This window comes from Oncorhynchus nerka, linkage group LG9a (assembly GCF_034236695.1).
Source record: "Oncorhynchus nerka isolate Pitt River linkage group LG9a, Oner_Uvic_2.0, whole genome shotgun sequence".
NCBI classification, from domain to species: domain Eukaryota; kingdom Metazoa; phylum Chordata; class Actinopteri; order Salmoniformes; family Salmonidae; genus Oncorhynchus; species Oncorhynchus nerka.
Window position 1 is genome coordinate 55674590 of NC_088404.1, and position 20530 is coordinate 55695119.

Genomic DNA, 20530 nt, shown 5'->3' on the forward strand with positions numbered 1-20530 from the left:
CATAATTAAAATTCCTCAAGCATACAAGTATTTTACTCCATTTTAAAGATAAAATTCTCCTTAATCCATCCACAGGTCTGATTTCAAAAAGGCTTTACAGTGAAAGCACCACAAACGATTATGTTAGGTCACCACCAAGTCACAGAAAAACACAGCTATTTTTCCAGCCAAAGAGAGGAGTCACAAAAAGCAGAAATATAGATCAAATTAATCACTATCCTTTGATCTTCATCAGATGACACTCATAGGACTTCATGTTACACAATACAGGTATGTTTTGTTTGATAAAGTGCATATTTATATCCAAAAATGGCGTGTTATGTTCAGTAGTTCCAAAACATGCAGTAATTTTGCAGAGAGCCACATCAATTTACAGAAATACTCATAAACATTGATAAAAGATACAACAATTGTACATGAAACTTTAGATAAACTTCTCCTTAATGCAACCGCAGTGTCAGATTTTTTAAAAACTTTACGGAAAAAGCATACCATGCAATAATCTGAGTACGGTGCTCAGAGGCCAAAACAGCCAAAGAGATATCCGCCATGTTGTGGAGTCAACATTAGTCAGAAATAGCATTATAAATATTCACTTACCTTTGATGATCTTCATCAGAATGCACTCCCAGGAATCCCAGTTCCACAATAAATGTTTGATTTGTTCGATGAAGTTCATAATTTATGTCCAAATACCTCCTATTGTTAGGGCATTTGGTAAACAAATCCAAACGCGCGTGCAAGTCCAGCCGAAAGGTCGGACGAAAAGTCCAAAAAGTTATATTACAGGTCGTAGAAACATGTCAAACTAAGTATATAATTAATCTTTAGGATGTTTTTAACATACATCTTCAATAATGTTCCAACCGGAGAATTACTTTGTCTGTAGAAAAGCAATGGAACGCGAGGTAACTTTCACAAGACCTCGCATCACGAGCTCGTGGCAATCTTTCAGACACCTGGCTCAATCCCCTCTCATTCGGCCCCCCTTCACAGTAGAAGCATCAAACAAGGTTCTAAAGACTGTTGACATCTAGTGGAAGCCGTAGGAAGTGCAAAATGACCCCACAGACACTGTATATTGGAATGGCAATTAGTTGAAAAACTACAAACCTCAGATTTCCCACTTCCTGGTTGGATTTTTCTCAGGTTTTCGCCTGCCATATGAGTTCTGTTATACTCACAGACATCATTCAAACAGTTTTAGAAACGTCAGAGTGTTTTCTATCCAAATATACTAATTATATGCATATTCTATCTTTTATGTTGAGTAGCAGGCAGTTTACTCTGGGCACCTTATTAATCCAAGCTACTCAATACTGCCCCCCAGTCATCAAGAAGCGTAGGTGCTAGTGATGGCTATTTAACAGTCTGATGGCCTTGAGATAGAAGCTGTTTTTCAGTCTCTCGGCCCCAGCGTTGATGCCCTTTGCTAATGGGCTGGAGCAAAAGCCTGCATGTATAGATCTGATATATCCCTGCCATAGTGGTCTCCTTAGTAAGGGAATGACAGAGGTGCAGTGTATAGAATATGTATGTTTACACTCACAGGCCTCTTTGAGCTTGTCCTTGTCGTAGTGCAGGGCCTCATAGGCGTGCATGCTGATCCTGCTCACTCTGATCTGCAGCTTCTCAGGAACCGGCTGCTGACTGAGAAGACACAGACAGAAACATTATGCTTGTACATATTGTATAGGTGTTTCTTAATGCTGGTCCTGGGGACCCAAAGGAGTGCACATTTTAGTATTTGCCCTAGCAATAAACACACGATTCCACTAGTCAACTCATCAAACCTTTGATTAGTGGCATCAGGTGTTAATGCTAGGACAAAAACTAAAAGGTGCACCCTTATGGGTCACTAAGACCAGGATTAAGAAACACTGGTATAGATTATTAATGGCTGGGAGAGAGCCTTAACTCTAGCCTCGACTACAGTCATTCCAGGTTTCTGATCTAGAACGGGAACACAGTGTTGAGGTCCGGTATCACAAGGTTTATGGTTACTAACTCATTGAGCTGGGGCATGGAGATCCTCCTCTTGGTCTTCTGCACCATGTTGGCCTGATTCCTCAAGTTGATGTAGATGACGGAAGGGGCCAGCTTACAGGGCTCGCCATCTACCTGCATGGGGATGGACTTGTAGGTGGTCAGGGTCACTTCCTTACACTGGTTCAACCTCTCGCCGTGACCGCCCACCTGCAGAGTGGCCTGGAGGGACGGAGAGGAAGAGAGAGTGAGAAAATTGAACTGAATTGAATCCATTTTATTGATCCCCCCATATGGAAATTGAGAGATGCTGATGACAGATAAACAATGATGTTGTAATGAAAACAACATTCCCACCTTAGTGCCGTGGGGGTCTAAGGCACTGCATCTCAGTGTTTGAGGCGTCACTACAGACACAAAGCCTACAATGTGCATGTTAGGCTGTACAAATGGTAATTCATATAATCCATGAGAAGTCAGAGGACAACAGGTATGGTTGAGAGCTCACCAGAGAGGTCATGGTGAATCCGATGACCTCGATACAGCCGTCGTCGTGTCTTTGCGGCTCAAAATCAAGGTGCTCACTGGGGTGACCCCACGGTTTGGTGCCAGCACAGTAACTATAGCAGACAATCAAAATACAACACTTGATAACAGGTATAATTAATAATTATTTATAACTTGTTGCAAACATGTCGGAGCTATTATTATGTATTTTAATAAGACTTCTAATATGGTATGTCTCTATATTAAAGAAACGTTCTACCGACTCAAAATGGCTGGTATTTTGTCAGGCCATAGAAATGCACTAGAGAGGTCAACTCCTAGCTTTGCAATGACCTCTTCTGTGACAGCATGGGCAGAGCTATTGATAGACATCTTCAATTTAAAGTAGTCAATTTATTACTTATTATTCTACCTCTATGAGTGTATAGGCATAGATGTGTAAATCAACTGAAAAGGTGAATACCACCACCTACTGTACTGGAGTGTGTATAGTCTGAACAGGTAAAAGCTAAGGTTGGTTACTGCCACCTGCAGCGGTTATAGAATGTTAGCTCAGGAGCGTAATTCATTGGTTGACCCCTCCCGCTGACCTGGATGGAATTATGGGGATCCTTCTTTAACCCATAGCAAGTCCCATGCAAAACAGACTACGAGTGACTCTCATAATGAGATGAATATATCACATTTTAAGGGTGTCATACAGCACATGCTCATGTTATGTCTTACACCGCTGCATCATAATGCCATCTGGTCCATTTGTATCGTTCTGTGTGTCCATTGAATAGACTCAATGTCTATTAATGGGAGTGTATACAGTGCATTCGGAAAGTATTCAGACCCCTTGACTTTTTCCACATTTTGTTACGTTACAGCCTTACTCTAAAATGGATTCAATTGTTTTTTCCCCCTCATCAATCTACATACAATACCCCATATACACAAAGCAAAGACAGGTTTTTAGACATTTTTGCAAATGTATAAAAAAACAACAATTGAAATTTCACATTTACATAAGTGTTCGGACCCTTTACTCAGTACTTTGAAGCACCTTTGGCAGCGATTACAGCCTCGGGTCTTCTTGGGTATGACGCTACAAGCTTGACTTGACACACCTGTATTTGGGGAGTTTCTTCCCTTCTCTGCAGATCCTCTCAAGCTCTGTCAGGTTGAATGTGGAAAGTCACTGCTATTTTCAGGGTCTCTCCAGAGATGTTCAATCAGGTTCAAGTCCGGGCTCTGGCTGGGCCACTCAAGGACATTATGGAGCAGGTTTTCATCACGAATCTCTCTGTACTTTGCTCCGTTCATCTTTCCCTCGATCCTGACCAGTCTCCCGGTCCCTAATGCTGAAAAACATCCCCACTGTATGATGCTGCCACCACCATGCTTCACCGTAGGGATGGTACCAGGTTTCCTCCAGACGTGACGCTTGGCATTCATGCCAAAGAGTTCCATCTCGGTTTCATCAGACCAGAGGATCTTGTTTCTCATGGCCTGAGATACCTTGAGGTGCCTTTTGTCAAACTCCAAGTGGTCTGTCATTTTACTGAGGAGTGGCTTCCGTCTGGCCACTCTAACATAAAGGCCTGATTGTTGGAGTGCTTCAGAGATGGTTGTCCTTCTCAAAAGGTTCTCCCATCTCCACAGAGGAACTCGGGAGCTCTGTCAGAGTGACCACCAGGTTCTTGGTCACCTCCCTGACCAAGGCCCTTCTCCCCCAATTGCTCAGTTTGACCGGGCGGACAGCTCTAGGAAGGGTCTTGGTGGTTCCAAACTTCTCCCATTTAAGAATGATGGAGGCCATTGTGTTCTTGGGGGACCTTCAACGCCGCAGAACTGTTTTGTTACCCTGTGCCTCGACACAATCCTGTCTCGGAGTTCTAAGGACAATTCCTTCGACCTCATGGCTTGGTTTTTGCTTTGACATGCACTGTCAACTGTGGGACCTTATATAGAGAGGTGTGTGCCTTTCCTAATCATATCCAATCAACTGACTTTACCACAGGTGGATCTAATCAAGTTGTAGAAACATCTCAAAGATGAGCAATGGAAACAGGATGCACCTGAGCTCAATTTCAAGTCTCAATAGCAAAGGGTCTGATTACTGATACATTTTTATACATTTGCAAAAATGTCTAAAAACCTTTCTTCGCGTCGTCATTATGGGGTATTGTGTGTAGACTGATGATGACATTTTTTTATTTAATCCATTTTAAAATAAGGATGTAATGTCACAAAATTTGGAAAAAGTCAAGGGGTCTGAAGACGTTGAATGCAGGTGCATCCAGTTTCAAAATATTCTAAACGCTTACCTGGGAATGTTGAGGAATACAAGACATTGCAACTTCAGGTCCTGGACTTTGGAGGTGAGGTCTGTGCCGTCACACTGACAAAGAGGGTTTTCAGAAAAACAGAGTACAGACCATAGAGTTACACATATATCTCTAGAATGGACATTGGTATCTTAGAAACATGCCTACAAATCTACCATCTTCACCATGAAAATATTCATTCTAGAAACTCATCAAATATGGTATATAGACACTCAGTCTTGGGACACATCCACATTCTTTCTCGTTGTGCTCTGGGTCTTAGTCCATTCAGGTCTAGAAGTGCACTCACCACAACTTTAATGTGTTTGGCAAGGTCTTTGGAGCTGCCACTCAGAAAGTCAGAGAAGGCCGTCTGCAATAAAGAATCAGGTTTGAGTTCAGTGGAAAAACAGTTTAAAACAAAGTGAAATGGGGATGTACTATCTGAACTTGTCCAATAAGAACACTGGCTTTCCGTTTAAAACCGCTTTGAAACATTTTGCCCTAATGAACATGCCCTAGATATATAGTAAAGCAGATCAGACACAGAACAAACAACTCCATAGTGGGAGAGGAGCAAAGTTATATATTTTGTCAAAGCACTCACCCCTGCATAGAACATCTTATTCCGCAAACGGCTGTTGAATTTCTCTGGGTTGGCCTCTAAGGAGAGAGAGACTGCTTTAGACTGTTGCTGCAGTAACATTTATTATAGTGACTAATTTCAGCTAGCAAAAGTAATTTCAGCTAGCGAAAGATGCACAAACCTCTGGACTCGTGGAACCCCAGTGTGACGTGAGCGTCGAAGCCGAGGCTGAAGTAGTTGTTGAAGACATCAATTGGGAGCTAACAAACAAAGCAGAGACACCTGATGTCAACAGAAATACAGTGCCCTCCGTAATTATTGGGACAGTGACAAATGTTTAGTTTCTTTGGCTCTTTACTCCAATACTTTTGGTCCCCTGAAATGGGGGGACTATGTACAAAAAGTGCTCGAATTTCTAAACGGTTCACCCGATATGGATGAAAATATAATAAAATTAAAGCGGACAGTCTGCACTTTAACCTCAGTCATTGTATCATTACCAAATCCAAAGTGCTGGAGTACAGAGCCAAAACAACAACAAAATTGTCAATGTGAAAATAATTACAGGGCTGATGTACATACAGTAGATCAGCATACTGGTAGCACTGTTTATCCAAGAAAATGTTTCATTCATGTTACACAAATCCCATAATCAAATCAAACTTCATTTAAAGTGGATTTTAAATTACAACACACTTCAAATGAAAACAATAATAGAAGGAGGATGTGTAAAAACGTACAGGTATGGCTAAAGCATGGCTAAAAGGTGGGTTTTTAAAAGTGATTTAAAAACCTCTACGGTGTCTGCCCCTCTTACCCGACAGGGCAAGCTGTTCCACAACTGAGGTGTTTTACTAGAGAACACTCCGTCCCCCGCCTTGGTTCTGCATCTAGGAACCATAAGCAGACCGGCTCCTTGGGAGCGGAGCGTCCTCTCTGGGTTGTATTGAACGAGCATGTCCGTCAGATAAAAGGGGGCAAGGCCATGCAGTGCCTTAAAAGTTAAGAGTAGGATCTTAAAATCAGACCGATAGTTTACAGGCAGCCAGTGTAGTGCAGATAAAACTGGAGTAATGTTCTCCTGACTTCTGGTGTTAGTTAAAATCTGAGCTGCAGTGTTCTGTACAAGTTGTAGACCTCTAATATTATAGTCTGAGCAGCTGGAGAGGAGGGCATTACAGTAGTCTAGGCTAGATGAAACAAATGCATGGATGAAGTGTCTAATTATGGAAACGTTCCTGAGATTGAAGTATGCTGTTTTGGACGCGCTTTTTATGTTGTTGTAAAAAGGAAGGCCGGGGTCAAAGGTAACACCAAGGTTTTTAAGAACCATGTTTGGTGTAATGAGGCAACCTTCAATGTTGACAGTGAGGTCTGACACATTGTTTGTAAATGTATTGTGGCCAAGTAGCATAATTTCTGTCTTATCAGAGTTTAAAAGCAACAAGTTGTCATCCAGTGTTTAACATCTGTGATGCAAGTCTCATTCATCGTCTGGGTTAAAATATTATAATAATTGGGTATCATCAGCGTTGCAACGAAAGTGGATGTTGTATTTGCAGATGACATTACCAAGGTGTAGCATGTACAAGTAAAATAAAAGGGGTCCAAGCACAGAACCTTGGGGAACGCCACATTCAACCTTGGAACATTCAGATGAATTATCACCCAGCTTAATGAATTGATACCACTCAGAGAGGTATGATTTGAACCAGTTGAGAACCTGTCCTCGTAGACCAACCAAGTATTCTAGCCTCTTAGTGAGAATAGCATGATCAATCGTATCGAAGGCAGCACTTAAATCTAAAAGAACAAGAATAGAGCCGTGACCATGGTAAGAGGAAAACATTAGGTAATTTACTACCTTGACAAGTGCAGTCTCAGTGCTGTGAAATGGTCTAAAACCGTATTGGTAGGTTTCAAAGATACTGTGTGAATTTTAAAATGGCGTCAGCCGCTGGGCTACGGCGTTATCAAGTATCTTCGAAAGAAGGGGAGGTTTGAGATTGGCCTAATTACAACCAATTTAAGAGACTGATCATAGCATAGCATATACCGTCAAAAATATATTAAGCAATTACAAACGACATCCTTCAATCACATTTTATTTTAAAATGTTATGCTTGTGATGTCCTTATCTCTATGCAGAGAAATAAAACAATGCAAATACTAATAGTAAAATTAGCCTATAAGCTTTTGACGACTGGTGTGAGACACTCTAAACTGAGTTAACCTTGTCTGTCTGGTGCTCGTCCTTCTCCTCCTGAACGGCCTCTGGGTTGGGCTCCACCAGGAGGTTCCAGCGATCCAACTGCACCACGTTCCCATCCTCCACATGAGACAGGATCTTAGACACTGGCTCATCAGTGTAACCCTGCGGGAAAAGACGAGAGAGGAATTTCACAAAAACATACATCCTCAATATCTAACTGAAATAATTTAAACAATACAACTTGTATTGTGTTAATCTAATTGCTGATGGTGTCTTTTCTTGCTACTGTGTCTCATTCCTAATTTTGCCACTCTGATGACACAAGATAGTCTACTTAGCCTACCCAAGACAGCCTATAGCCTAACAGCAATTCAATAGCCCATGATATTTTTAAGCAATAAAACCCAAGGGGGTGTGGTATACGACCAATATACCACGACGCAACGCAGAGTGCCTGAATACAGCCCTTAGCTGTGGTATATTGGCCATATACCAAACTACACAGTTTATAATCTAGGATAAATCCCTAGTTCATGGAGTGGTTCCACACAGCCAGCCACTCACCCCTCCCCAGTTGAGAGTCCTGGCCAGGTCGTTCCCCGTCCCCAAGGGCAGGACAGCCACGGCAGGCGCAGGGTTCAACTGGAGCTGGTCCAGGACAGACAGGATCCAACCCACCTGGCAAACCAGGTAATTAGAACAAGAATTCACTTTCTGAATGGCACACGCCAGTCAGAGGCAGACAGTGAACTATTCCTCTACTTACAGTCCTTATATGCATTACGTTTCAGGATTTTCAAAAATGATTATTATATTAATTATAATATTACTAATATGAAGCGCTGATGTCTAGTACTCACTGTTCCATCCCCTCCACACGCCAAAATCCGCAGGTTGGGCACTTTGGAATACATTTCTAACCTTGAGGGATAAAAACACAACCGGCACACTAATTAAAAACACAACAACTGCTTACATTGTTATATCATTCTAAACATGACCAAACCGTTAACGTTTGTGAATGCAGTTGTTGCGTGTTTCTTACCCCTCCTTGGGCCCTCCCTGGGTGAGGTCAAACACCTGTCGGGGGTTGAGGTACCACATGAACGACTGGATGATCTTGGCTCCCTGCAAAACAATAGACATGAGTGTAGCAGGGGTGATTTGGAACTATGGCTGTGGCGGTCATTGAATTTTGTCAGCCGGACATTGTCATTAAAAATGACTGCCGGTCTCATGGTAGTTGACCATGAATTAACATAAACATGTTTAGCATCTCTGGGCTTCCACGCATACAAGCTGCCATTGGAACATCTACATTTTAAAAAGTCAAATAAATCAATGTAATACAGCCTATACCATCACAATAAAATAGATTAGGCCTATAAATCTAGGAATGTCATAGAAAACAAAACACAAGGGCTGCATGTTGATGTTAAAAAACAACAACATTGTCCTCATCCTTCAGATTATTCAAAATCAATCATGAAGTGTTCAGAAAGTGATTGGAGGGACAATAGAGCGCTGCGTACCAGGCCATTAGCGAAGGCCGTTAACACATTTGGTAGACTATCCATCAGCGCCATTCATATGCAACGTTTTGGATGGGATTACCGTGACCAATGTTCACAGGGATTTAACTACGTTATGAATTGTGACTGCCGGTGTGGCGGTAATACGGTCACCGCGACAGCCATATTTGGAATTCACGTGATGAGGTAGCCCTGTCAGAGTAGTAACACATATGTCGCTCTCTAACATAAAATACTTTACTGTAAAGGTTAAGCTGTTGGGTCGGGGTCCCACAACGCATCAACATCATCAGTAATTCATTTCTACACTAAGGGATGTAGAAAGTGTAACTAACTTCAGCGTAAATCTCTCATTGACATCAAAGTACAGTGCATTCGGAAAGTAACCCTTGACTTTTTACACATTTTGTTACGTTACAGCCTTGTTCAAAATTTGATTAAATAGGTATTTTTTATCATCAATCAACACACAATACCCCAAAACAACAAAGCAAAAACAGTTAACATTTTTGCTAATTTATCAAAAATAAAAAACTGAAATAGCACATTTACATAAGTATTCAGACCCTTTACTCAGTACTTTGTTGAAGCACCTTTGGCAGTAATTACAGCCTCAAGTCTTCTTGGGTATGGCTCTACAAGCTTGCCACACCTGTATTTGGGGAGTTTCTCCCATTCATCTCTGCAGATCCTCTGAAGCTCTGTCAGGTTGGACAGAGTCGCTGCACAGCTATTTTCAGATCTCTCCAGAAATGTTAGATCGGGTTTGAATCTGGGCTCTGGCTAGGCGACTCAAGGACAGTCAGAGACTTGTCCCGAAGCCACTCCTGAGTTGTCTTGGCTGTGTGCTTAAGGTCGTTGTCCTGATGGAAGGTGAACCTTCACCACAGTCTGAGGTCCAGAGAGCTCTGGAGCAGGTTTTCATCAATGATCTCTCTGTACCTTGCACCGTTCATCTTTCCCTCAATCCTGAATGGTCTCCCAGTCCCTGCTGCTGAAAAACTTCCCCACTGTATGATGCTGCCACCACCATGCTTCACCGTAGGGATGGTGTCAGGTTTCCTCCAGATGTGACGCTTGGCATTCAGGCCAAAGAGTTCAATTTTGGTTTCATCAGACCAGAGCATCTTGTTTCTCATGGTCTGAGTCCTTCAGGTGCCTTTTGGCAAACTCCAAGCGGGCTGTCATGTGCCTTTTACTGAGGAGTGTGGCTTCCGTCCGGCCACTCTACCATAAAGGCCTGATTGGTGGAATGCTGCAGAGACGGTTGTCCTTCTGGAAGGTTCTCCCATCTCCTCAGAGGAACTCTGGAGCTCTGCTAGATTGACCATCGGGTTCTTGGTCACCTCCCTGACCAAGGCCCTTCTCCCCCAATTGCTCAGTTTGCCCAGGCGGCCAGCTCTAGGAAGAGTGTTGGTGGTTCCAAACTTCTTCCATTTAAGAATGATGGAGGCCACTGTGTTCTTTTGGTACCCTTCCTCAGATCTGTGCCGACACAATCCAGTCTCGGAGCTCTACGGACAATTCCTTCGACCTCATGGCTTGGTCTGACATGCACTGTCAACTGTGGGACCTTATATAGACAGGTGTGTGCCTTTCCAAATCATGTCCAATCAATTGCATTTATCACAGGTGGACTCCAATCAAGTTGTAGAAACATCTCAAGGATGATCAATGTAGACAGGATGCACCTGAGCTCAATTTCGAGTCTCATAGCAAAAGCGTCTGAAAACTTGTGTGAATTATATATATATTTTTTATATATTTGCAAAAATGTATAAAAACCTTCACATTTTCATTATGGTGATTGTGTGTAGATTGATGAGGAATGTTTTATTTAATCAATCAATAATCAGGCTGTAACTTAACAAAATGTGGAAAAAGTCAAGGGGTCTGAATACTTTATGAATGCACTGTATGTTTGAGTTGTGTGGACAAATCCCCATACACAGTGATTTCAAGGGAGCTGTGGACATTGAGCAAACTCACCTGGTTGCCTCCACTTTTGGGGTTGACGAACACCAACAGAGGTTTCATGAGTTGCGAGGGAACAGGCTTCACTATGAAGGGCTTCCATCGACCATCCTGGAGCAGAGAAAACAGTCGAGACACAAAGATCGCCGCCTCTGTTATCTCAATGTTCTCATCATCAAATTAGATAACTTAAGAGGACATTATCATAATCACAATATTTATATGTTAATACAATTTTCCTTACCTCTACTACCTTCTTACTCGGCTTTCCTTTCAGAGATGTGCGTTTCTTCTTTTTACTTGATTTTAATGATGTCTGAGGAGACAAAAAACAAATACATCCATTGAATCAACATAACTGTGTGTGTGTGTGTGTGTGTGTGTGTGTGTGTGTGGATCATTGCAGTACCTGTGGTTTGCGGACCCGGATGATCCAGGTGGGCGGCACTATGACGGAGGCGTGAGCTCCCAGCGAGCAAGGCTCCTCGATCTGCTGCAGCATGAAGCACGTCACCTTGTTGTGATACTGGACAGAGGAGAGTACAACAATCAATAACCATACCAAAGTTACCAAAGTCAGGATACACAACTCCACTCTCTGCTCCAAACTGAAATATCCATCTCAAACTGACCCAAAGTTAGTATGTCCCAATGTGCTCCCCATCCTTTCCCCTTGGCCTTAACCTTTCTATGTTTGCAGAACTGTAAGGTGGAAGAAACCAAGTGGAAGCTCGACCACTAAACTGTGTATACCTATGCAGACCCTTCAGATGTGCAAACATCGAAGAGTTAGTGCCAAGGGAAAAGGGTTGGGTGTGAATAGGGACCATACTTTTAACAGTTGATACAGCCTTTGGACTACGGGTACTTACTGCCTGTTTGCACCAAGAACAGCTGATTGCAACAATCTCTTTACTATGGAATGAGAACTTCTGTTGAAAACCCTGTCGAGGAAGAAGTAACATTTTACAAATTTGCGTTGACAGCTCTTAATGGTTTGCAGTACTTGAGTAGAGCAGGGGTGTCAAACTCCTTCCACGGAGGGCCAAGTGTCTGCAGGTTTTTGTTTTTTCCATTCAATTAAACCCGAGACAACCGGGTGTGCGGAGTTCCTTACTAATTAGTGACCTTAATTCCTTTAATCAAGTACAAGGGTGGAGCAAAAACCCGCAGCCACTCGGTTGAATTTGACACCTGTGCTGAATAGTGAGCTCCAAAAGTATTGGGACAGTGACAAATGTTTTGTTGTTTTGGCTCCAGAAATGTGGATTTGAAATTATTATGACTATGAGGTTAAAGTGCAGACTGTTAGCTTTAATTTTAGGGTATTTTCATCCATATCAGGTGAACCATTTAGAAGTTACAGTACTTTTTGTACATAGTCCCCAAATTTATAGGGGACCAAAGGTATTGGAACAAATGCACTTATATGTGTATTAAAGTACTCAAAGGTTTAGTATTTGGTACCACATTCCTAGCACGCAATGATTACATCAAGCTTGTGACTCTACATGATTATGGATAGTCCTGAATCAGGGGTACTCGCAATGCCGTTGCGGGTACGTCAAATAGAAATGTGATTCACATTAAAAAAAATATATTAAAAAAATATATTTCTTAAAAATAAACAAAATCTTTCACATTTTTAAACAGTACATTTCTATTTTCCAACTGGGCTATACATTTGGGTGAGTTTTTTTTCTCACCTGAGTAGCCTCGTTTCACTGCCAAAAATGTAATTTATCCCTCTAGTATTCAGCGAAATAACAACACAATGTCAAATATAGGTAGTCTAGTCAAATAATTAACATCCAATCACATAAACCGTTACTCTCTCACAGGAAACCTTTATTCTTGCGCAGACATTTAGAAATGACACGTTATAATTAGAAAAATAAGCCACGGGAATTTTTGGAGCGAGAATAAAGACGACTTTCGAGTAGTAAGACATGTATAAAAGCAACAGATCCCAGTAATAAGAAGGGGCTAGAAGCGTCTGATATGGTGAGCTACCGAGTGGCTAGGACAGGCAAGCCCCATACTATTGTGGAGGTCTTAAGTCTCCCTGCTGCTGCGGATATGGCTGGGACAATGCTGAGGGGAAAATGCCCAAAAGAGTCAACAGAATGCCTTCATCAAACAACACTGTTTCACGACGCATCAGTGACATGGAAGGAGATGTTTTGAAACAATTACTGCTTTGCATACAAGCCAGTGAATTATATGCGTTACAGCTGGACGAGTCAACAGATGTGGCGGGCCTGGCACAGCTCCTGGTATATGCCTGTTACATTTATGGGAGGTCAATTAAGGAAGACATCCTCTTCTGTATACCACTGGAAACCAGGACAACATGAGAGGATCTTTTTTAAGTACTGGACAGCTTTGTGACATCAAATGGACTTTGGTGGTCAAGATGTGTTGGTATGTGTACTGATGGGGCAAAAGCCATGACAGTGAGACAGAGTGGAGTGGTATCGTGTGAGCAAGCAGTTGCTCCCGACACCACTTGTGTAGACTGCAGCATCCACCGAGAGGCTCTTGCTGCCAAGGGAATGCCTGACAGCTTGAAAGACATTTTGGACACTACAGTGAAAATGGTTTACTTTGTTAAAGTAAGGCCCCTGAACTCTCGTGTGCTTTCTGCATTATGCAATGATATGGGCAGTGACCATGTAACACTTTTACAACATACAGAAGTGCACTGGTTATCAAGGGGCAAAGTCTTGACACGTTTTTTGGAATTGAGAGACGAGCTTAAAATTTTCTTTGCTGACCATAATTTTCACTTGTCTGACTGCTTGCATGATGACGAGTTACTCACACAACTGGCCTATCTGGGTGATGTTTTTTCTCGCCTGAATGATCTGAATCTAAGATTACAGGGACTCTCCGCAACTATATTCAATGTTGAGTTATGTGCATCCTTTCAAGCACACCCTTATCATTAACCTGTGGTGAGTTATTAACAATTTTGATGAACAAATAACTAAATAAAGAGCAAAATGATTGATTATCATTACTTGTGCCCTGGTTCTATAAGAGCTCTTTGTCACTTCCCACGAGCCAGGTTGTGACAAAAACTCACACTCATTATTTTGTTTAATAAATATATCGTATAGTGTGTGGCAGGCTTACAATGATGGCAAAAAAACTACATTTGAGAGTGCATTGACCCTGGTGCTAGAGGGGATACACAGCTGGAGGTTGACTGTTTGAAGGGGTACGGGACTATAAAAAGTTTGGGAACCACTGTCCTGAATGAATCGTGAATAATGGTGATTGTTAACCTCTTGGAGATAAGGCTGAATATACTGCCCCCTTTGGAGGAAGTGCGTGCCCATAGTAAACTGAAAATATTTTTCCCCAAAATTGCTAATATATGCATATAATAATTATTATTGAATAGAAAACACTCTACCCCCCCAAAAAACGCTAACCTCCACTGTTATTGTAATCGTGGGAGGTTAGCATGTCTTGGGGGTATGATATTTGTGCATCTGTAAATTTCTCACATCATTATTCACAATTAATTTATGACTACACGTAAGTTTAGAAACATATTCTATTCTTATTTACAATAAAAGTGACTCCAAAATGACACAATACATTATTTAGCATTAATTTCTATTGATAACAAAGACATCTGAAACACAACCAAAGCAAACAGCAAATGCATCCAACAAGAACACATAAGTACATTTTTCCAAATACTTTTGGTCCAGAGCCAAAACAACAAAAAATGTGTCACTGTCCCAATACTTTTTTGACTTCTCCACATTTTGTGTTACAGCCTGAATTCAAAACAGATTAAATATTTTTTTTCTCTCACCCATCTCCTCACAATAACAAAGTAAAAACATGTTTTTCGAAATTTGTGCATATTTATTATACATTAAATATATGAATATCTAATTTAGATAAGTATTCACACCTCTGAGTCAATATATGTTAGAATCACCTTTGGCAGCGATAATAGATGTGAGTCTTTCTGGGTAAGTATCTAAGAGCTTTGCACATCTGGATTTTATAATATGTGCACGTTTCTTTATTCAAGCTCTGTCAAGTTGGTTGTTGATCATTGCAAGACAGCCATTTTCCAGTATTGCCATAGATTTTCAAGCAGATTTAAGTCAAAACTGTAACTAGGCCACTCTGGAACTTTCTATGTTGCCATGGTAAGCAACTTCAGTGTATATTTGTCCTTGCGTTTTATGTCATAGTCCTGCTTATTGATACATTTTTCTCCCAGTGTCTGTTGGAATGCAGACATATCCAGGTTTTCCTCTGTTTCACAATATTCCATTTATTTTATTTTATTCCATTTATCCTAAAAAAACTCCCTAGTCCTTGCCATTGACAAGCATACCCATAACATGATGCAGCCACCACCATGCTTGAAAATATGAAGAGTGGTACTCATTGACGTGTTGTGTTGGATTTGCCCTAAACATAACACTTTGTATTCTGGATTAAAGTTTTTTTTAAATTGCAGTTTTACTTTAGTGCCTTATTGCAAACAGGAAGCATGTTTTGGAATATTTTTATTCTGTACAGGCTTCCTTCTTTTCACCCTGTCATTTAGGTTAGTATTGTAGAGTAATACACTGTTGTAGATACATCCTTAGTTTTTGCCTATAACATCCATTACACTCTGTAACTGTTTTAATGTCACCATTGGTGAAATCCCTGAGCGGATTCCTTCCTCTTTGGCAACTGAGTTAGGAAGGACGCCTGTATCTCTGTAGTGACTGGATGTATTGATACACCATCCAAAGTGTAATTAATAACTTCACCATGCTCAAAAGGATATTCAATGTCTGCTTTTTTTTACCCATCTACCAATAAGTGCCCTTCATTGAGAGGCATTGGAGCAGCAGGGTAGCCTAGTGGTTAGAGCGTTGGACTAATAACCGGAAGGTTGCAAGTTCAAACCCCCGAGCTGACAAGGTACAAATATGTCGTTCTACCCCTGAACAGGCAGTTAACCCACTGTTCCTAGGCTGTCATTGAAAATAAGAATTTGTTCTTAACTGACTTGCCTTGCCTTAAATAAAGGTCAAATTAAAAAAAATAATAATAATTGGAAACCCTCCCTGGTCTTTGTAGTTGAATCTGTGCTTGAAATTAACTGCACGACTGAGGGACCTTACAGATAATTCTATGTGTAGGGTACAGAGATGGGGTAGTCATAAAAAAATCATGGTAAACAGTATATTGCACCCAGAGAGAGCCCATGTGACTTGTTAAGCACATTTTTTTCTGAACTTATTTAGGTTTGCCATAACAAAGGAGATGAATACTTATTAAGACTTTTCAGCTTTTCATTTTTAATTGATTTGTAAAAACAAATGGGGTACTGTGTGTAAGCCAGTGACACAAAATCTCATTTTAGTACATTTTAAATTCAAACTGTAACATAACAAAATGTGGGAAAAGTCAAGGGGTGTGCATAATTTCTGAAGGCACTGTTTGTGAATATATGGTTGGTGAATGGTTCCCACTGACCTTCCCACACTGCCGACACTTCCCAGTCTGGCGCCTCCTGTGGACCCAATGGTGACGGACAACGTTGGGCTGGAATTTAGGAAACATTGTTGAATCACATAACAAATCGTGATGCACTGAAATTGAAATGGACTAAAGTAGACTGAATCAGTTAGTGAGACAGAAATACAGTCAAAGAACAAATAACTTGGAGAGAAACAAAGAATAAGTGGTGCAGGGACCAGAAAGATACTGACCTCTCGAACATTTCGAGATCCGGGTTCCCTAAACGATGGCTTACATCTAAAATTGATCTGTGGAGAGAAAATACAACATCGTTGGTCAAAAACATAAATATTCCTGGTTATGTTGTATAAGTATAATCTAATAATTGATCAAGTTTATAGTCACCTTTTCTAGCTGCTCGATACACATGGTGTGGACTGCTATTTTGCAGCCAGCACATTTCTTCCTCGCCACTGACTTTTGCTGTGGTAGAATCACAGAGATAATATTTAGCTTTATTTGGCCAATGCTAATAATAAACCAGATTTTCATGAAGAAAAATTGTGTGACTTGCTTCAGCTCTTTAAAATTATGTTTTTCAGCTCATTAAACATTTACATGTTGTGTTTATATTTTTGTCCAGTGTAGTTTAATTGGACAAGGAGCAGGACCATTTTGAATAGCTACCTCTGTATTGCTATGGTTCTCATTCAAACCCATGTTAATTTATGCACATTTTTGTATGGCTATAGTTCAAAAAGTAGATGTAATATCAGACATATTTTACCAGTCTATGGCCCTTATTTGCCATTGAAATGCATTGGTATCCATAGCAATGGCTCCATTTGTGCTGCTCAATAACAAGACAATAGAGCTGTTAGCTGACATTAGCTAGCTATTGTCACGCTAAACCACTGGTTCTCAACCCTGGTCCTGGGGACCCAAATGGGTGCACAATGTTGTTTTTGCCCTAGCACTACACAGCTGATTCAAATGATCAACTCATCAAAAGGCTTTGATTTGAATCAGGTGTGTACTGCTGGGGCAAAAACAACACTGTGCACCCCTTTGGGTCCCCAGGACCAGGTTTGAGAACCACTGCTCTAAACTATTGATTGGTAGAAGAGACTTTTGTTATGATTTCAGATTTGAATAACAGAAGTAGACCAAGATGTCATACCTCTCTAACTTTTTGCCTAACTTGTTGGGAAAATGGTAAAAATATCAGTTGTTTATAAAAAGTTTGAGAAAATGTTGATGTGGTTACATTTTTTTTACTGATTTAAGATTTGAATAGCAGAGAAGTAGAGAAGGATTTCATATTCTCTAACCTTTTGTCTAACTTGTTTCGGGAAAGTGGTCAAAGGAGTTGTTTTTGTGTCAAAAGTTGCATTGTTGCATTCACAGTGAATGGAATGTTGGAAGTTGTGATCTCACAATGGAAGCTTTAGAACGTTGAAGAAATCCCATGAAAGCAGATGAAGTTTAATAAAAATGTAAAAACTATAAATAGTATCAAATAGCTGTATACAAGCACACTATTCCAGACCAGTCTGCACATTTTAAATTTTGAACGGTGTTTCTAGTTTAAACTGTATGAGGAGTAGTGTTGCAAAAAAGAATAACTATAAGTCAGCAATATGTGCTACAATATTTAAAAGTGTGGCTGATTTTGCACACTACACTAATAAATCATTAGACAACATATTCTATTGAAAATGTACCCAAAAGAATGCTGCAATAACGTACTACTGTAACAGTCTCAATAATCTAAAATACACTTTTATAAACGATACCATGCAGATTAGTCTTTCTGTGAATAACAGAGGGTGCTCAAACACATTATTTCGTCCTAGTGCAGTTCAGTTGCAGTGAAGGCTCACCATTGTCTTTGTGACGCAGTACTGCTCTCCAACGTAACAGACGTCTCCTGAGACACTGGTCTCAAACCAGATATGGTCCCCAAACTGGGCATTATCCTGGGAGGACAGAGAATATAGTATGGAAGTAATGTAAGTTGGACAAATGTCACCAGTTTTCAGTTTTTATCTCAGATTAAAATGCTATTATATATTTGGTTGGGCAGCGACCCCCATTTCACCTCTTTTGTCTCATTTCAGCTCTTTTTGTCTCCGCATATAGATATGTCTAAAACCTGTGTGAACACACGCAACTAAGCAAATCTTCACCATAGCATTTCTGTTGTTCAAAATCTGTTTTTTGAGGTTCCATGAGGACAACGTAACAAGAAAAGGCCCAATTGTGCTATTTCTGGAATCTCTGCTGTAGCGGCCTTGAATGGGACCTTTCTAAACCGTTATACACCGGAGGCTATACTCACACTCCAGTCGACAGTGTTGCAGTTCTCTCGAAGTGGGTCAGTCTTGCCTGGGGCTGAGGCGCTGGGCTGGGCTGCCAAGTGTTGGAGGCCTGACTTAGCGATAGCTTTCCTGAAACAAAACAATAAATAATCTGGCCTTTTAAAAGGTTCTGCAGTACAGTACAACACCCAAGGCTGTGCTTTTAAACCATTTTTTTTTTTAATTGCAGGCAGCCGAGAAATGCATTCAGTTAGCTTGAGGTGAAACTATTTCACCATCCTGTACATTGAATGGACTTCATCAATTGACCCTTCAGATATCCAATGAAGTATTGATCAACATCACCATATACATTTGATCAAACCACGGAAACACATTTATAGGCATTATACTCTGTGTGTGTGTGTGTGTGTGTGTGTGTGTGTGTGTGTGTGTGTGTGTGTGTGTATGTGGGTTTTCAAGAGCAGAAAACACACTAGATCCTCCTCCTCAGCCATTATACAAACATTTTCGACCGACACTAGTGATAGTCAGTCCGTTCGTCACTATCGAGACCTTTGTCTCAGGCCCTTCCGCCTATAAGACTGGTAGAGAGACTAGCAATGCTAACTAGGAGATCAATGCTGTATCAGTGTTACTCAGCTCCAACCAGCTAGCGCTACTTTGTTAGCGGTGTCACTATTGAGGTAGCTCTATGGAGGTTGTCATTATGGACTGGGGAATGAGAATGACAGGACAGCACATACAGTGGGGAGAACAAGTATTTGATACACTGCCGATTTTGCAAGTTTTCCTACTTACAAAGCATGAGGAGGTCTGTCATTTTTATCATAGGTACACTTCAACTGTGAGAGACGGAATCTAAAACAAAATCCAGAAAATCACATTGTATGATTTTTAAGTAATTAATTTGCATTTTGTTGCATGACATACGTATTTGATACATCAGAAAAGCAGAACTTAATATTTGGTATGGAAACCTTTGTTTGCAGTTACAGAGATCATACGTTTCCTGTAGTTCTTGACCAGGTTTGCACACACTGCAGCAGGGATTTTGGCCCACTCCTCCATACAGACCTTCTCCAGATCCTTCAGGTTTCGGGGCTGTCGCTGGGCAATATGGACTTTCAGTTCCCTCCAAAGATTTTCTATTGGGTTCAGGTCTGGAGACTGGCTAGGCCACTCCAGGACTTTGAGATGCTTTATACGGAGCCACTCCTTAGTTGCCCTGGCTGTGTGTTTCGGGTCGTTGTCATGCTGGAAGACCCAACCACGACCCATCTTCAATGCTCTTACTGAGGGAAGGAGGTTGTTGGCCAAGATCTCGCGATACATGGCCACCTCCATGCTTCACGGTTAGGATGGTGTTCTTGGGGTTGTACTCATCCTTCTTCTTCCTCCAAACACGGCGAGTTGAGTTTAGACCAAAAAGCTCTATTTTTGTCTCATCAGACTACATGACCTTCTCCCATTCATCCTCTGGATCATCCAGATGGTCATTGGCAAACTTCAGACGGGCCTGGACATGCACTGGCTTGAGCAGGGGGACCTTGCGTGCGCTGCAGGATTTTAATCCATGACGGCGTAGTGTGTTACTAATGGTTTTC

The 20530-nt window shown here is 41.1% G+C and overlaps 1 protein-coding gene across 5 annotated transcripts in view; it reads right to left on the minus strand.

Annotated features, from left to right (window-relative positions):
• The window catches only part of dgkzb (diacylglycerol kinase, zeta b), a 97064-nt gene that overhangs the window by 13402 nt on the left and 63132 nt on the right, over nt 1–20530 (minus strand). For all 5 annotated transcript variants that reach the window (XM_065022710.1, XM_029668659.2, XM_029668658.2 and 2 more), the window contains exons 2-21: nt 18944–19052; nt 18486–18581; nt 17008–17085; nt 16854–16910; nt 16618–16686; nt 11982–12053; nt 11519–11635; nt 11354–11425; nt 11125–11220; nt 8649–8731; nt 8464–8524; nt 8168–8281; nt 7625–7765; nt 5573–5651; nt 5413–5468; nt 5116–5178; nt 4806–4879; nt 2495–2606; nt 2009–2208; nt 1550–1650 (exon numbers count right to left, since the gene is read on the minus strand). In XM_065022710.1, the coding sequence (XP_064878782.1) occupies nt 1550–1650; nt 2009–2208; nt 2495–2606; nt 4806–4879; nt 5116–5178; nt 5413–5468; nt 5573–5651; nt 7625–7765; nt 8168–8281; nt 8464–8524; nt 8649–8731; nt 11125–11220; nt 11354–11425; nt 11519–11635; nt 11982–12053; nt 16618–16686; nt 16854–16910; nt 17008–17085; nt 18486–18581; nt 18944–19052 (1850 nt within the window). The remainder of the gene's footprint in view (nt 1–1549; nt 1651–2008; nt 2209–2494; nt 2607–4805; nt 4880–5115; nt 5179–5412; nt 5469–5572; nt 5652–7624; nt 7766–8167; nt 8282–8463; nt 8525–8648; nt 8732–11124; nt 11221–11353; nt 11426–11518; nt 11636–11981; nt 12054–16617; nt 16687–16853; nt 16911–17007; nt 17086–18485; nt 18582–18943; nt 19053–20530) is intronic.